We start from the raw sequence: 15,299 nt of genomic DNA on the forward strand, positions 1-15,299 counted from the left end.
CAGTTTTATGGTGTGGGGGCTGAAGGTTCAGGGACATACCCTACTGGATTCTTTGAAATGTGTTTCTTTGACCCCCTGCCACCTGCACCTTCCTCTAAGCCTTCTTCCAAAACCTCTTGCAACAGAACAATTGCTCCTCCTCCATCTAATGACAAGACCAAGATAGCTACTATAGAAGTTAAAGACTTAAAACAAACTTTGGCAATTAAGACAGGATACCAAGATGCAAATGCCTGGTTGGAATGGATCAAATATTCTGTCTGCACGTTAAACAAAAGCAATTGTTATGCCTGTGTGCATGGCAGGCCAGAGACCCAAATTGTCCCCTTTCCACTAGGGTGGTCCTCCAGTCAACTGGGCGTGGGCTGCATGGTAGTTCCTTTCCAGGATTCTACAGTCTGGAGTAGCAAGTTGTGCTATGCTCTGTCTCTGCTATATCCTGAAGTCTGGCACCATGCAGGTCAGCCCCCAAGGGCCATCCAGCTTCCATCTCCCAACACTAAGTTCACTTCGCGTCTCTCATGACAGGGAGGAAACTTAGCATTCCTTGGAGACCTGAAGGGGTGCAGTGAGCTTAAGAATTTTGAAGAGCTTATCAGTCAGTCAGCCCTTGTTCATCCCTGAGTGACTGTGTGGTGGTATTTTGGTAGACCTTTACTGGGCACTCTGCCGAATAACTGGAGTGGCACTTGTGCTTTAGTCCAATTGGCTATTCCTTTCACCCTGGCATTTCATCAACCAGAGGAAGGAAAAATAAGACATCATAAAATGAGAGAAGCCCCGTATGGGTCTTTTGACTCTCATGTCTATTTAAATGCAGTTGGAATACCAGGGGGAATACCAGATCAATTTAAAGCCCAAAATCAAATACCTGCAGATTTGAATCAATATTTTGGTGGGTAACAGTTAATAAAAATGTAGATTGGATAAACTACATCTATTACAATCAACAGCAATTTATTAACTACAATAGAAATGCTGCTAAAGGAATAGCTGAGCAATTAGGGGCTACTAGCCAGCTGGCTTGGGAAAATAGGATAGCCTTAGACATGATATTAGCAGAAAGAGCAGGAGTTTGCATCATGATTAAAACTCAATGTTGCACTTTCATCCCAAACAACACTGCCTCTAATGGAAGTATAACAAAGGCAATGAAAGGTCTGACTGCCCTATCCAATGAGTTAGCCAGCAACTCAAGAGTAAATGACCCCTTTAGAGAAGGGCTAGAAAAGTGGTTCAGTAAATGGAAAAGCATAATAGCCTTAATTCTTACTTCCCTTGCAGCCGTAATGGGTGCACTTATTCTTGTTGGGTGCTGTGTCACACCATACATCCATGGGTTGGTGCAGAGACTTATAAAAATAGCACTTACTAAACCTCCCTTAACTATCCTCCACCTTATCCAGAGAAGCTTCTTTTGGAAAATCAAGCAGAACAACTAAGCCAAGACATGTTTAAAAGTTTGAAAAGAAAGAGCTGTAAGGAAATGCAAGAGGAGGAGTTGTTAGATATGAGTTCTAAATTTCTTTTCAAAGAATCAATATGTCAGTATGTTCAATTCTTTGCCTTCTACTTTTAAACTTAACTTCCTCATAAAGCAATCTTTTTCGATTATCTGCTCCACCCTGACTCATTCCGATTACCTACTCCACCCTGATGCATTCCGATTACCTGTTCCACCCTAACTCATTCTGATTACCTACTCCACCCTGACTCATTACCTGCTCTGTCATAACCATTTTTCCTGCCAAACCACTCACTCCATCACTCTTTTTAAATTAGCCAATCGGAATTAGTTTAGCCTGTGTGGGCTAAGCCTAGCCAATAGGGGAACGACACAGCAGCAGGGGCCATGTGCATCAGGGATAAGAACCCCTTCCCCTCCCTTGTCCAAGTGTGTACTCACCATTGCTTCATCTGTAAGGGCACACCCTTCTATAGAAGTAACTTGCCTTGCTGAGAATTAAAAAGAAAATTTTATATTCAAGTGCTATTTCTTTTGTGGCACCAAAATTTTGTTTATAACAAAGCCAATGGTAGTTCTTTTCTGATTGCTTTCATTTTCTCAGTGACAAGGTCATCAGCTGACAGTGAAGGTGCAGCAAGATGTTATAGAGATTTAAGGAGAAATGAGAAGATACCAAACAGATGAATGGGAGAGTTAATGGACCAGGAAAGTATGGTCTGATTGACAAGTATCTTAGAGGCTAATGATACTTGTAGCCATAAATGTAATGTGAGAACAGTCAGCCTAGCTGCGTAGTTACCTGCAGCCATATTCCCCTGTGTGGGCACAGGTGCAGAGCCAGCAGAGATTTGGCTGTCACTGAAACTAGGGTTTTGCCAGGTGAGCACAATAAAGGAAGAAGAGGCAAGGAAATTGAAGGTGTATGCAAAAGAATAAATATTATGACATACCATGGAATATAGCCTTGGTACACTGAAAATGAAGAGTGTAAAAAGACAGTGCAATCAATCATTATAGGTCCTAGACATGGCTAGGCTTTTAAAAATCAGAATTTAGTGGAAGTGACCTGGAATAATGAAAAATGATTTTAGAAAATAATGTAACATCGTTGTGTAAAATTGAACATGCTTATGCTCTTTGGTTCATTAACTGTGCTTCTAGAAAAACTTTTGGAAATATGCACCAGAGAGAAGTACAATTTATTTACAGAAGAGTTAATGATACCAAAAATCTGGAAATGGCACACAGAAAAAAAAATGAGTGAATATATTTTGGTAAATTCACACCATAGAATGTTATACAGCAGTAAAAACAAACTTCAGCTATGCACAACAGCATGGAGATGTTGTACATATGGTATGCACAAATACAATATATAGTATATATAATGTGTGTATGGTATACATAACGATACATAAAACATAGACTATATGCATATAGTAGACAATATGCAACACAACAGACTACATATAGTATCATTTTTATGATGTTCAAAAATAACTAAACACTCTTCTGCCTAGGAATACATACATATATGATAAATTCATTTTAAAAATCAAGAGAATTAAAAGCATAAAATTTAGGATAGTAATTCTTCATGCAGAGGGGATAAGAAAATGATGTGGTAAAGGAAGACAAGTAGATGTAAATAAAACAAATAATATAAGAAGTGGTGGTCAAATATTGGGATTCTTGAAGTTGAGATTCTGGAGTGGGTAAGATTATTGATTAAAACAGGGCCCAGGAGGCATGAACATAGGAGTGAGTGACTGAAGTAGAATGGAGGATGAGATGTTGGAGGAGGGGAGGCTGAGAAGCTGAAAGCTCAGTGTATCGGAAGACTTATTTGTGTGAATATTGAAATCACCAAGAATACAATGGGTGTAGTGATAGAAAAATGACAGTGAAGAAGTGATGTCAGAGCCAGTAGATGGTTGCCAAGAGGAAAGAAGGTGGCAGACAACATAGTCCCATGTTGAAACTGGGTGTTTTTATGGATGATATGGGACAAAGGCTTGGGAGCAGCACTGAGATGCAAGGAAGACACTCATCCTATTTCAGGCCCTGTGGTGCCAGGCACGTGGCTGAGAAACCAGTGACCTATATAAAGGGCTGCAGGGGAGCAGTGTCCTGAGGGAGGAGCCAGTTAGAACAAGGACATGAAATAGATATTTTAGAAAGGAGAGGCCGGGTATGGTGGCTCATGCCTATAATCCCAGCACTTTGGGAGGCTGAGGCAGGCAGATCACCTGAGGTCAGGAGTTCAAGACCAGCCTGGCCAACATAGTGAAACCCCGTCTCTACAAAAATACAAAAATTAGCCAGGCATGATGGCGGGTGCCTGTAGTCCCAGCTACTCGGGAGGCTGAGGCGGGAGAATTGCTTGAACCCAGGAGGCAGAGGTTATAGTGAGCCGAGATTGTGCCACTGCACCCCAGCCTGGGAGACAGAGGAGACTCTGTCAAAAGAGAGAAAGAAAGAAAGAAAAAGAAAGAAAGAAAGAAAGAAAGAAAGAAAGAAAGAAAGAAAGAAAGAAAGAAAGAAAGAAAGAAAGAAAGAAAGAAAAAGAAAGAAAGAAAAGAGAGAGAAAGAGAGAGAAAGAAAGAAAGAGAGAGAGAGAGAAAGAAAGAAAGAAAGAAAGAAAGAAAGAAAGAAAGAAAGAAAGAGAGAAAGAAAGAGAGAGAAAGAAAGAAAGAAAGAAAGAGAAAGAAAGAAAGAAAGAAAGAAAGAAAGAAAGAAAAAGAAAGAAAGAAAGAAAGAAAGAAAGAAAGAAAGAAAGAAAGAAAGAAAGAAAGAAGAGAGAGAGAGAGAGGGAGGGAGAAGGAAGATGGTTTTGTGTCTGTACATTGAATTCCAGAGGCACAAGGGAAGAGTTTTGAAGGCTGCAGAGGGATGAGAGATGGTGTCAATAAAGCAGATATACATATGTATTAGAAAGGAGCATCTGGTGGGTGAGGAATGACCAGGGAGTCCAGGGCTTCTAGTGGTAATTGGCTTACACAGAGCTGAAGGCCATAATGAGATTAGTCCAGAGGATCTCAAGGAAAATAATGATGTGGGCATTAATGGATAGGGATGAGCAGAGGTCCTGCAAGAAAGAAGCAAGAAAGTCTGGGAGTTTCTTCAGCATTGCGATGGAGGCAGGGAGACTGGGGGAGGGGCACTCAAAAGGTCCCTGTGCTATCCTACTCTAACCTCCTACTGAAAGACTGACATCCAAAGGAATGTAAAATGGCTTCATTCCAATTCCTGTTCCCATTCCAATTCCTGTATGTTGACCACTTCCCTCCTGCATTCTTTTCCAGAACCATGGCCAAAACCATTCAGAACCAGCCAGCTGTTACATAATATTCACCATTTGTTTTATTTGTCATTACCCATCAGAACCATTGGAATGATACCCACTGGCCAAAGACCCTTGGGCTCATATTCAAAACCAAAAAACTCAAGAATGAAATAACTGGAAGACCACTGATCTGGGAGCTATTCCTAAGGGTAGGGAGCGCATCCTGTGGGACAAGGAAAGCAGCTGGGAAAAGGAATTACTCTACTTGGGCATGGATTCAGGCTGAGGCTCCAGGGTTAAGGAGCCCTTACAGAGTCAGTCAAATCCCTTTGGCTGTTCCCAACATTTCTTATGAGGCGTTTTGCACAAAGACTGTGGTCTTGGCAGGCCACTCACCCCTGAAGGGCTCAGAGTTACAGGATAATTTGGTAGCATGTGGTTACAACGTGCCACAACCCTCCTGGATAGCTGACACTTTCAAGAGCAATAAAAATACCTGGACAAAGGTTAGAAAGTTCAACAACATAACTCTAATCACTATCATAAAAAATAACCACTGTTAATCATACATGTGACTTCTGGAAAGAGAAAAATTTTTGGCTATACAGTGATGTAAACTTAAAATCTGACCATCACCTCTATTTTAATTCAACTCAACAAATGCAAACAAATGTTTCTTTAGTGCTTATTATATACAAGGGCCTGTACTACGTGTCGTATGAGATAGGGAAAAATGGCAATACTTTTTTTCTCCATCAAGAATCTTACAAGAGAGATGAATGAGTAATGAGTCATCTATATTACAAGGAAAAGGTTGGGCACAGTGGCCCATGCCTGTAATCCCAGCACTTTGGGAGGCTGAGGTGGGCGGATCATTTGAGGTCAGGAGCTTAAGACCAGCCTGGCAAACATGGTCAAACCCTGTGTCTACTAAAAGTGCAAAAATTAGCTGGGCATCGTGGCGTGCACTGGTAGTCCCAGCTACTCGGGAGGCTGAGGAGGAGAATCACTTGAACCCAGGAGGCAGAGGTTGCAGTGAGCCAAGATCGCACCACTGCACTCCAGCCTGGGTGACACAGACAGACTCTGTCTCAAAAAACAAAAACAAAAACAAAACAAAACAAAAAAAGAATGGGAGAGAAAGGAAGAGAGTTGTCTTACTCAGGGTTTCAGCCAGATGCTGACTCTGAAACAAAAGTTTAAGTGCAAGTAGTTGGGATGGGAAGGAGACATTGACAGGGGAGTGAGACAGGAAGGGAAGAGAGCCAATAAAGGAGTTATCAAGCCGGTCGCCACTGTAGGTGTCTGAGCTTATTCCCACTAGGGAAATGCTGGGGGGTATTACTAAACACATGCTTCAGGGCTATCCCCCTCTAGTAACAAAGTAGCTGAGGTATTTATCTACCATCTGCTAGACATTGGTTGAGGGCTGCTCCTGGCCTGTGTCAATTCCCCCATACTTTCAGCCTACAGCACTGGCAAATGTGATAAAGCTAAATGGCCAGAAAAAGCCCTCAGGCAAGAAAAAAAAGTACTGTCATGGCAGTTGGAAATCACAAACTGAAATAAGGATGAGGAGATATGGGAGAGGTATGAATCACATCTGTTACAACTGTAACTCGGCAGAAAGGTGAATACCTGAGGGACAACACAAAGAGCTCTTAAGTCTTGCTGCTATAGAGACTTTCCAGGTCAGGAGATTTTTTTAACTCGACCCCAGTGTAATGAATATTTATCATTCTTACTTGGCATCCCTACTATTTGAATGCCCTTCCTGTTTAGTGGGACATTCCCACTTTAGAGGTGTGTGTCTCCTTAAGATAGAAACAAAAACTTCTTTTCCCAGCTTCCCTTGTAGCTGCAGAGCAGGCATGTGACCTAGGCTCTGCCAGTCAGATGTACCCATGCAAGACTTCCCTTAGAGGCTCATAACGTAGATGAAGTGCCAATCTGGTTAGTCCTGATGAGGGTAGTAGCAGAGATACCAAGCTCCCAATACAGCAGCAGGAAATGGTCTAGCACCTCCTAGTGTCAGAGGTGAAAACTGTGTTATTTGCGTCCAGGCAGCAGGGGTGCTATCTACACTAGACCAGTTCTGCAAAGCAGCCTTTAAGTTTAAGAAAACTTCTGTGAAATATCTAATATCCTTTATAAATTACCTATCTAATGAAACCGACTAGCATGCGTTTTTTGTTTGCAACAAGGAAGCTTGATACGATATTTAAAAAGTAAAAAACAGATTTGTATAAGCAGAGAATTTGGGGCAAGGAATTGCAAGGTCAGGAAACAGCACGAGGACAAGGTATGAATGTGTGAAGACCCAGAGCGTGTTGTTAGAAATATTTGCTGATTGGTGCGGCTGAGGAAGAAAGGAACTCAGAACTAAGTGTTGGATGGTTGGATGGTTCATTAGGGATCTTGGCAGAGAGCAGTATTGTGAAACTGAAACCATACTTTGAGAAACAGAGGCTTACGTCCAAACTGGACACTAACTGTGATGAGAAAGAGCAAAGTGGTCAGAGTGGATTTTGTGGCTTCATAGCAGGTGTGATTGTTAAACAAAGGTAATGCAATAATCAGCTGGACGAGGCAAAAGCGGGAAGGTCAGAGTGGCACTGTGGAAAAGGATTGGGCTTCATTACGCTTCAGATCTCGGTTTGAATTCTGTGGCCATGTATTACCATGACATCTTGAATACTTCGTTTAATCTTCTTGATCCTCAGTTTTCTTATCTTTAAAAACATAACTAACAAAACCTATTGTCCTACCCTAATTATCTTAAGACATGTAATCCAACAGAGCAGGTTCATCGATCTTTGCAAAGATCACACAGCAGAAAGATGTCTCATTAAATGAGCAAAAAAGATAGATTTTTAAATAGGGTTTTGGGGAAGCATAGAGTTAAGTAAAATTTATCTGAGTAATATTTTGATAAGTAAGTCAACATCAAGTCTGGACTGCAAAGAGAACCAAGGGTTCTATTTGCTAAGAAACTACAAAGTTAAGATGAATGTGAAATGCTGCATTCAAACATCTTATCTGCCAAACATCTGAGTTGGCAATAAGGGGCACTGCCATGTGTCAAAGTGACCTGGATCCTCCAGGCAAGAGTGAGATGTTTTATTCCTACTCCAAAAAAAAAAAAAAAAAAAAAAAGCTGGGCGCCGTGGCTGAGGTCTATAATCCCAGCACTTTGGGAGGCCAAAGCAGTGGATCACCTGAGATCAGGAGTTTGAGACCAGCCTGGCCAACACAGTGAAGCCCCATCTCTACTAAAAATACAAAATTAGCTGGGCGTGGTGGTGCATGCCTGTAATCCCAGCTACTTGGGAGGCTGAGACAGGATAACCTCTTGCACCGGGGAGGCAGGGGTTGCAGTGAGCCGAGATTGTGCCATTGCACTCCAGCCTAGGCAAAAAATGTGAAACTCCATCTAAAAAAAAAAAAAAAAAACTTTAAACAAATTAAAGTTAACAGTTTAATTGAGCAAAAAACAATCTGTGAATCGGGGAGCCCCCAGAACCAGAATAGGTCCTGAACTACTTTGGGGCCGCCACATGATTCGATAACATTTACAGACGTTTGATATGATAATGGCTTTGTAGTAGCATTTAAGACTCTGTAGATGATATATTTGAACAGTGAAGCACACAAATAAGAAAAGAAATATTTGATCAGAGTTATAGTATACTTAATCAAGAGACCAAGATTAACATCATAACATATATGTAGGCTAACATCATATAGAATCAATGTAACAATGTGTGTCATACAAAGTTTGTCATGAGTTTTGTCAGTATGTGAATATTCACTTTCAGATATAATAAAGTATTCTAGCTGTAACTGAGTAAAACACTCCTTGTGTGCTTTACATGTTGAAATCCTACCAGCCAGTTAGGGTTTAATGCATATGTATTTTTCTGAGAATAAAATGTAACAATAATTAATGTGATTCCATGAATGCATAAAACAATTCACCAAGCTATACACTGATTAATACACTTTATGCTTGCTGAATCTCAATCTAAGTTTTTTTAAAGAAAAAAAAGAAAACATCTCTGAAGATAAATTTCTTGCCCAAGATTATATAGCATTTTATTGCAAGAAAATGCAACAAAAATTACTGCTTGACTAATTATTAAAGTGTACTTACTTTTTAAAGTACTTATCTTCTTAACTATTTGTGTACATGAAAGTAATAACATCAACTATCAAGAAATTTCCAAAATAAATGAATAAGGAAATTTGTAGGACATTCACATTTTAAGAAACAGTATGATAGGACAACTTGGGTTCAAAGACAGTATGATAGCCTAAGTCTTTGAACCCAGGTTGTCCAACTCCACCTCCTGCATGGTCAATCCCTAAGTTATATTAAATGAACACAAAATATATAGCTGCCTATGAATAGTTTACATATAGTCAGTCTTTTGGAAAAGTTGACTTGCCAGTTTAATGGGTATAAGATGATAGCCCAAATTCATTAGAAGGGCTAAAAAACAAAATGAGATATTGTATTCAATGAAGAAAATCTGAAAAAGAAGCTTGACATTTCTCAAGGTTTTTATGATCCTCGAAAGAAGAGATAACTGAGAGGAAAGATGAGTGCCCTTAAATATTTGAATGTTCTCCAAATGTCAGATCAGAAAATATTACACCCCAGCCTGCAGCTGGTAGATCACAAAACACCACAGCTCCTGTGAGGACACATTCTCATGGTCAGGAAGAGGCAGTATCTTGATCTAGTGAATGCTGTTTTTACTGAATCTGAAGTTGAGGAAGTACACTTTCCCCTAGTGGTATTCTTTATAATCTACTGAAAAGATTAATAGAGTCATTCAAGGTTAATTAGATAGTTTCTGACTCTTACTCTCCTACTAGGAAAGGCCACCAATGCCACACCCTAGGATTTAAGAATCCTGAAGCTGAACTCATCAGAGACTGGGCCCTACTCAGGGTCTCAGCAGTGATGGGATGAATAGAGCATGCTACCATTTGCTACACCCCATGAGACTCCTTATACTGACAGCTTTCAGAATGAAGGCTCCACTGCTCACAGCCTCTTCTCAGTGTCATTCACTATTCCATCACGTGGCATTGGAGCCATGGAAGTTCATTACACAAAAAGCTACCTAAACATAGGTCCTATTTTCTAGACTAGTGGCTGGCAGAGTCTCCGAGTGGTGTGTTGACTATTCTTTCATCCCTAGTATGGAGGAGACAGGGTAGCACGAGAGGAAAGGTTGGATCCTGAAGTTTCCCTTCTAGCAGGAGCTGCAGAGTGAGGTATCAGCTGTCCTTCACGAGGCAGAGTCTCAGACAGACACCAAAGAGTAAACACACTTCCCCTAAGAGGAAACTGCAGAGTAGGGAAAAGGTATAGTAGACTCTGGGTAAGAATGTTAATTGAGATCCACACATTTCTTATCATTTTAACCAGTAATATGAAGTTGCCAGATTGTATCTGACCTATTTGAGTTGTGTTGTTGATAATAATAATTTTGTTGCTCAATTTAATTGTTCTGATCAGTAATTAGAGAATTTGCTATCTGTTAAAATGGCTAAATTGGAAAAAAAAATTTAAAACTTACAATACCAAGGTCTAGCAAAGATGTAGACAGAGGGAGACCCTCACACACTGCTGATGGAGGTGCAAAATGGTGCAGCCACTTTGGAACATACTTTGGTAGTTTCTTTCAAAGTTAAACATACACTTACTATATGATCCAGCAATGCATGCCTAGGTATTAACCTGAAAGAAATAAAAACATATGTGCACCCAGAGACCTGTACAGGAAGGTTTACAGCACCTTTATTCATAATCATCCAAAACTGGAAACAACTCAAATGCCCATCAACCCGTAAATGGATACCTTTACAAAATGGAAAATATGGCAATATGGAATGGAATTGAATACATCAGCAATGAAAGGAAATGATCAGTTGATACTTGCAATGACATGAATGACTCTCAAAAGGATTGTGCTAAGCACAAGATGTCAGACACAAAATACCACAGCATATACAGTATGAATTCCATTTACATGACATTCTGGAAAAGACAAAACCATAGAGAGAGAAGTCAGATAAAAGTTTGCCAGGACTTGGGAGCTGGGGAGTGAGGGTATGGATAGACTATAGAGGGGCACAGAAGAGCTTTCTGGATTGGTGGAAATATTCCATAGCTTGACTGTGGCCCTGGTTACGTAATAGTATACATTTTGTCAAAACATGTAAAACTGAACACCTAAAAAGTGTGACTTTTGCTATTTGTAAATTATGCCTCAAAAAACTGACTTTAATAAAAAGAATTGTTAATGTTGTTATTTGCAAATTTTATATGGGTCATACCTGATAAAAGCCTGCTCACTTTCCTTTTTAGTCATTTTTAAATATTTAAGCAGACTGCTTCTTTGAAGATTTACTGTTTTTCCCTTACAGTTTTTTTTTCTTTTCTGAACTCTGCTTTTGTATTTTCAATTTGTCACAATTGCAAATTGTACTCATTTCATTCCCAGTGATCTAAAGCAGCAGTCGCCAACCTTTTTGGCACCAGGGACTAGTTTCGTGGAAGACAATTTTTCCAGGGGACAGGGAGGGGGATGGTTTTGGGATGAAACTGTTCCACCTCAGATCATCAGGCATTAGATTCTCATAAAAAGCACACAACCTAGATCCCTCGCATGTGCAGTTCACAATAGTGGTTGTGCTCCTATGAGAATCTAATGCCTCCACTGATCTGACAGTAGGTGGGGCGCAGGTGGCAATGCCTGCTTGCCTGCCACTCACCTCCTGCTGTGCAGCCTGGTTCCTAACAGGTCACATACCAGTACTGGTCCAGGGTCGAGGGTTGGGGACTCCTGATCTAAAGGATTGAAAATAAAGCAAATAATATTCAAAGTTTACAAATTTAAACAGACCTTCATCAAAATCTGTAAATTAAAATAAATGCAAAATTGGAAAAGTAAAAATGATTTTTCATAAGTTTTTGAAAGATGTTATTTTCTTCTGAAGTAGTCAAAATTATTTAAAATAAAAAATACAGGCCAGGTGCGGTGGCTCAAGCCTGTAATTCCAGCACTTTGGGAGGCCGAGATGGGTGGATCACGAGGTCAGGAGATCGAGACCATCCTGGCTAACACAGTGAAACCCCGTCTCTACTAAAAATATACAAAAAACTAGCCCAGTGTGGTGGCAGGCACCTGTAGTCCCAGCTACTTGGGAGGCTGAGGCAGGAGAATGGCGTATACCCGGGAGGCCGAGCTTGCAGTGGGCTGAGATCTGGCCACTGCACTCCAGCCTGGGCGACAGAGTGAGACTCCGTCTCAAAAAAAGGTACAAATTACAATTACCAACATTTAAAATTAAAATTATTTAAATAAAAGTGAAATTCTTAATTTGTGATAATTTAAATAAATTTTATAAACTATTACTATAAAAACAAAACTTTTGCTATTCTTGAGTTTGCTGTTTGCTGTCTGTTCAGCAGCCAATGAAAATAATCACTATTGGGAATTTCTCAAGATGGCCTAATAGGAACAGCTCCGGTCTGCAGTACCCAGCGAGACCAATGCAGAAGGCAGGTGATGTCTGCATTTCCAACTGAGGTACCCAGTTTATCTTATTGGGACTGGTTAGGCAGTGGGTACAGCCTGGGAAGTGCAAGGTGCCAGGGGCCTCCCTTCCTACAGCCAAGGGAAGCCATAAGGGACTGTACTACCTGGGCTGGGTTACTACGCTTTTCCCATGGTTTTTGCAATTGGCAGATCAGGAGATTCCCTCATGTGCCTACACCACCAGGGCCCTGGGTTTCAAGCACAAAACTGGGCGGCTGTTGAGCACACACTGAGCTAGCAGCAGGAGTCTTTTTCGTACCCCAGTGGCACCTGGAAACCCAGCAAGACAGAACCGTTTGCTGCCCTGGAAAGAGGGGTGAAGCCAGGGAGCCAGGCTGTCTCACTCAGGGGGTCCCATTCCCACGGAGCCCAGCAAAGTAGATCCGCTGGCTTGAAATTCTCGCTGCCAGCACAGCAGTCTGAAGTTGACCTGGGATGATCGAACTTGGGGGCAGGAGGGGTGTCTGCCGTTACTGAGGCTTTAGTAGGCAGTTTTCCCCAACAGTGCTAAGGAGGCTGGGAAACCTGTGTTGGGTCTGGCAAAGGGGCTGTGGCCAGACTGCTTCTCTAGATTCCTCCTCACTGGGCGGGGCATCTCTGAAGGAAAGATAACAGCCCCAGTTAGGGACTTACAGACAAAACCCCCATTTGGGACAGAACACCTGGGGGAAGGGGCGGCTATGGGCACAGCTTCAGTGGATTTAATCATTCCTATCTGCCAGCTTTGAAGAGAGCAGCTGATCCTGACAAGAGCAATTCTCCCAGCACACCGTCCCAGCTCTGCTAAGGGACAGACTGCCTCTTCAAGTGGGCCCCTCACCCCCATGCTTCCTGACTGGGAAAAACCTCCCAACAGGGGTTGACAGACACCTCATACAGGAGAGCTCCAGCTGGCATCAGGCTGGTGCCCCTCTGGGAAGAAGCTTCCAGAGGAAGGCAAGGCAGCAATCTTTGCTATTCTGCAGCCTTCACTGCTGATACCCAGGTGAGCAGGGTCTGGAGTGAACCTCCAGCAAACTGCAGCAGACCTGCAGAAGAGGGGCCTGTTGGAAGAAAAATTAACAAATAGAAAGCAACAACATCAACATCAACGTAAAGGACCCTCACACAAAAATCCCATCCAAAGGTTATCAGCCCCAAAAATCAAAGGTAGATAAATCCACAAAGATGAAAACAACAAAAAAAAGACCAAAAGTGCTGAAAATTCCAAAAACCAGAATGCCTCTTCTTCTCCAAATAATCAGAACTCCTCTCCAGGAAGGGCACAAAACTGGACAGAGAATGAGACTGGCGAATTGACAGAAGTAGGCTTCACAAGGTGGGTAATAACAAACTCTTCTGAGCTAAAGGAGCATGTTCTAACTCAATGCAAGGAAGCTAAGAATCTTGATAAAAGGTTAGAGGAACGGCTAACTAGCATAATCAGTTTAGAGAAGAACATAAATGACCTGATGGAGCTGAAAAACACAGCACAAGAACTTCGGGAAGCATACACAAGTATCAATAGCCGAATCAATCAAGTGGAAGAAAGGATATCAGAGATTGAAGATCAACTTACTGAAATAAAGTGTGAAGACAAGATTAGAGAAAAAAGAATGAAAGGAAACAAACAAAGCCTCAGAAATATGGCACTATGTGAAAAGACCAAACCTATGATTGATTGGTGTACCTGAAAGTGATGGGGAAAATGGAACCAAGTTGGAAAACACACTTCAGGATAATATCCAAGATAACTTTCCCAACCCAGCAAGGCAGGCCAACATTCAAATTCAGGAAATACAGAGAACACCACTAAGATACTCCTTGAGAAGAGCAACCCCAAGACACATAATTGTCATATTCTCCCAAGGTGAAACAAAGGAAAAAATATTAAGGGCAGCCAGAGAGAAAGTCAGGTTACCTACAAAGGGAAGCTCATCAGATTAACAGTAGGTCTCTCTGCAGAAACCCTACAAACCAGAAGAGAGTGGGGGCCAATATTCAACATTCTTAAAGAAAAGAATTTTCAGCCCAGAATTTCATATTCAGTCAAACTAAGTTTCATAAGCTAAGGAGAAATAAAATCCTTTCCAGACAACAAATGCTGAGGGACTTTGCCACCACCAGGCCTGCCTTACAAGAGCTCCTGAAGGAAGCACTAAATATGAAAAGGAAAAACCAGTACCAGCCACTGCAAAAACACACCAAAATATAAAGACGAAAGACACTATGAATAAACAGCATCAACTAATTTGCAAAATAACCAGCTAGTATCATGATGACTAGGATCAAATTCACACATAACAATATTAATCTTAAATGTAAACGGGTCAAATGCCCCAATTAAAAGACACAGACTGGCAAATTGAATAGAGTCAAGACACATCAGTATGCTGTATTCAGGAGACCCATCTCACGTGCAAAGACACACATAGGCTCAAAATAAAGGGATGGAGGAATATTTACCAACCAAATGGAAAGCAAAAAAAAAAAAAAAAAAAAAAAAAAAAGCAGGGGTTGCAACCCTAGTCTCTGATAAAACAGACTTTAAACCAACAAAGATCAAAAAAGAAAAAGAAGGGCATCACATCACGGTAAAGGGATCAATGCAACAAGAGCTAACTATCCTAAATATACATGCACCCAATACAGGAGCACCCAGATTCATAAAATAAGTTCTTAGAGACCTATAAAGATACTTAGACTCCCACACAATAATAGTGGGAGACTTTAACATCCCACTGTCAATATTAGACAGATCAATGAGACAGAAAATTAACAAGGATATTCAGGACTTGAACTCAGCTCTGGACCAAGTGGACCTAATAGACAGCTACAGAACTCTCTACCCTAAATCAACAGAATATACATTCTTCTCAGTGCCACATCGCACATATTCTAAAATCAATCACATAATTGGAAGTAAAACACTCCTCAGCAAATGCAAAAG

The 15,299-nt window shown here is 41.1% G+C and overlaps 1 protein-coding gene across 1 annotated transcript in view; it reads left to right on the top strand.

Moving 5' to 3' along the window:
* LOC126956186 (uncharacterized) overlaps window positions 1-15,299 on the top strand; it is a 41,842-nt gene that overhangs the window by 6,142 nt on the left and 20,401 nt on the right. Inside the window, exon 2 of the mRNA XM_050793004.1 lies at window positions 7,168-7,318. Within this exon, the coding sequence (XP_050648961.1) occupies window positions 7,168-7,318 (151 nt within the window). The remainder of the gene's footprint in view (window positions 1-7,167; window positions 7,319-15,299) is intronic.

The sequence above is a fragment of the Macaca thibetana genome, chromosome 6, assembly GCF_024542745.1.
Source record: "Macaca thibetana thibetana isolate TM-01 chromosome 6, ASM2454274v1, whole genome shotgun sequence".
In the NCBI taxonomy this organism is placed as follows: domain Eukaryota; kingdom Metazoa; phylum Chordata; class Mammalia; order Primates; family Cercopithecidae; genus Macaca; species Macaca thibetana.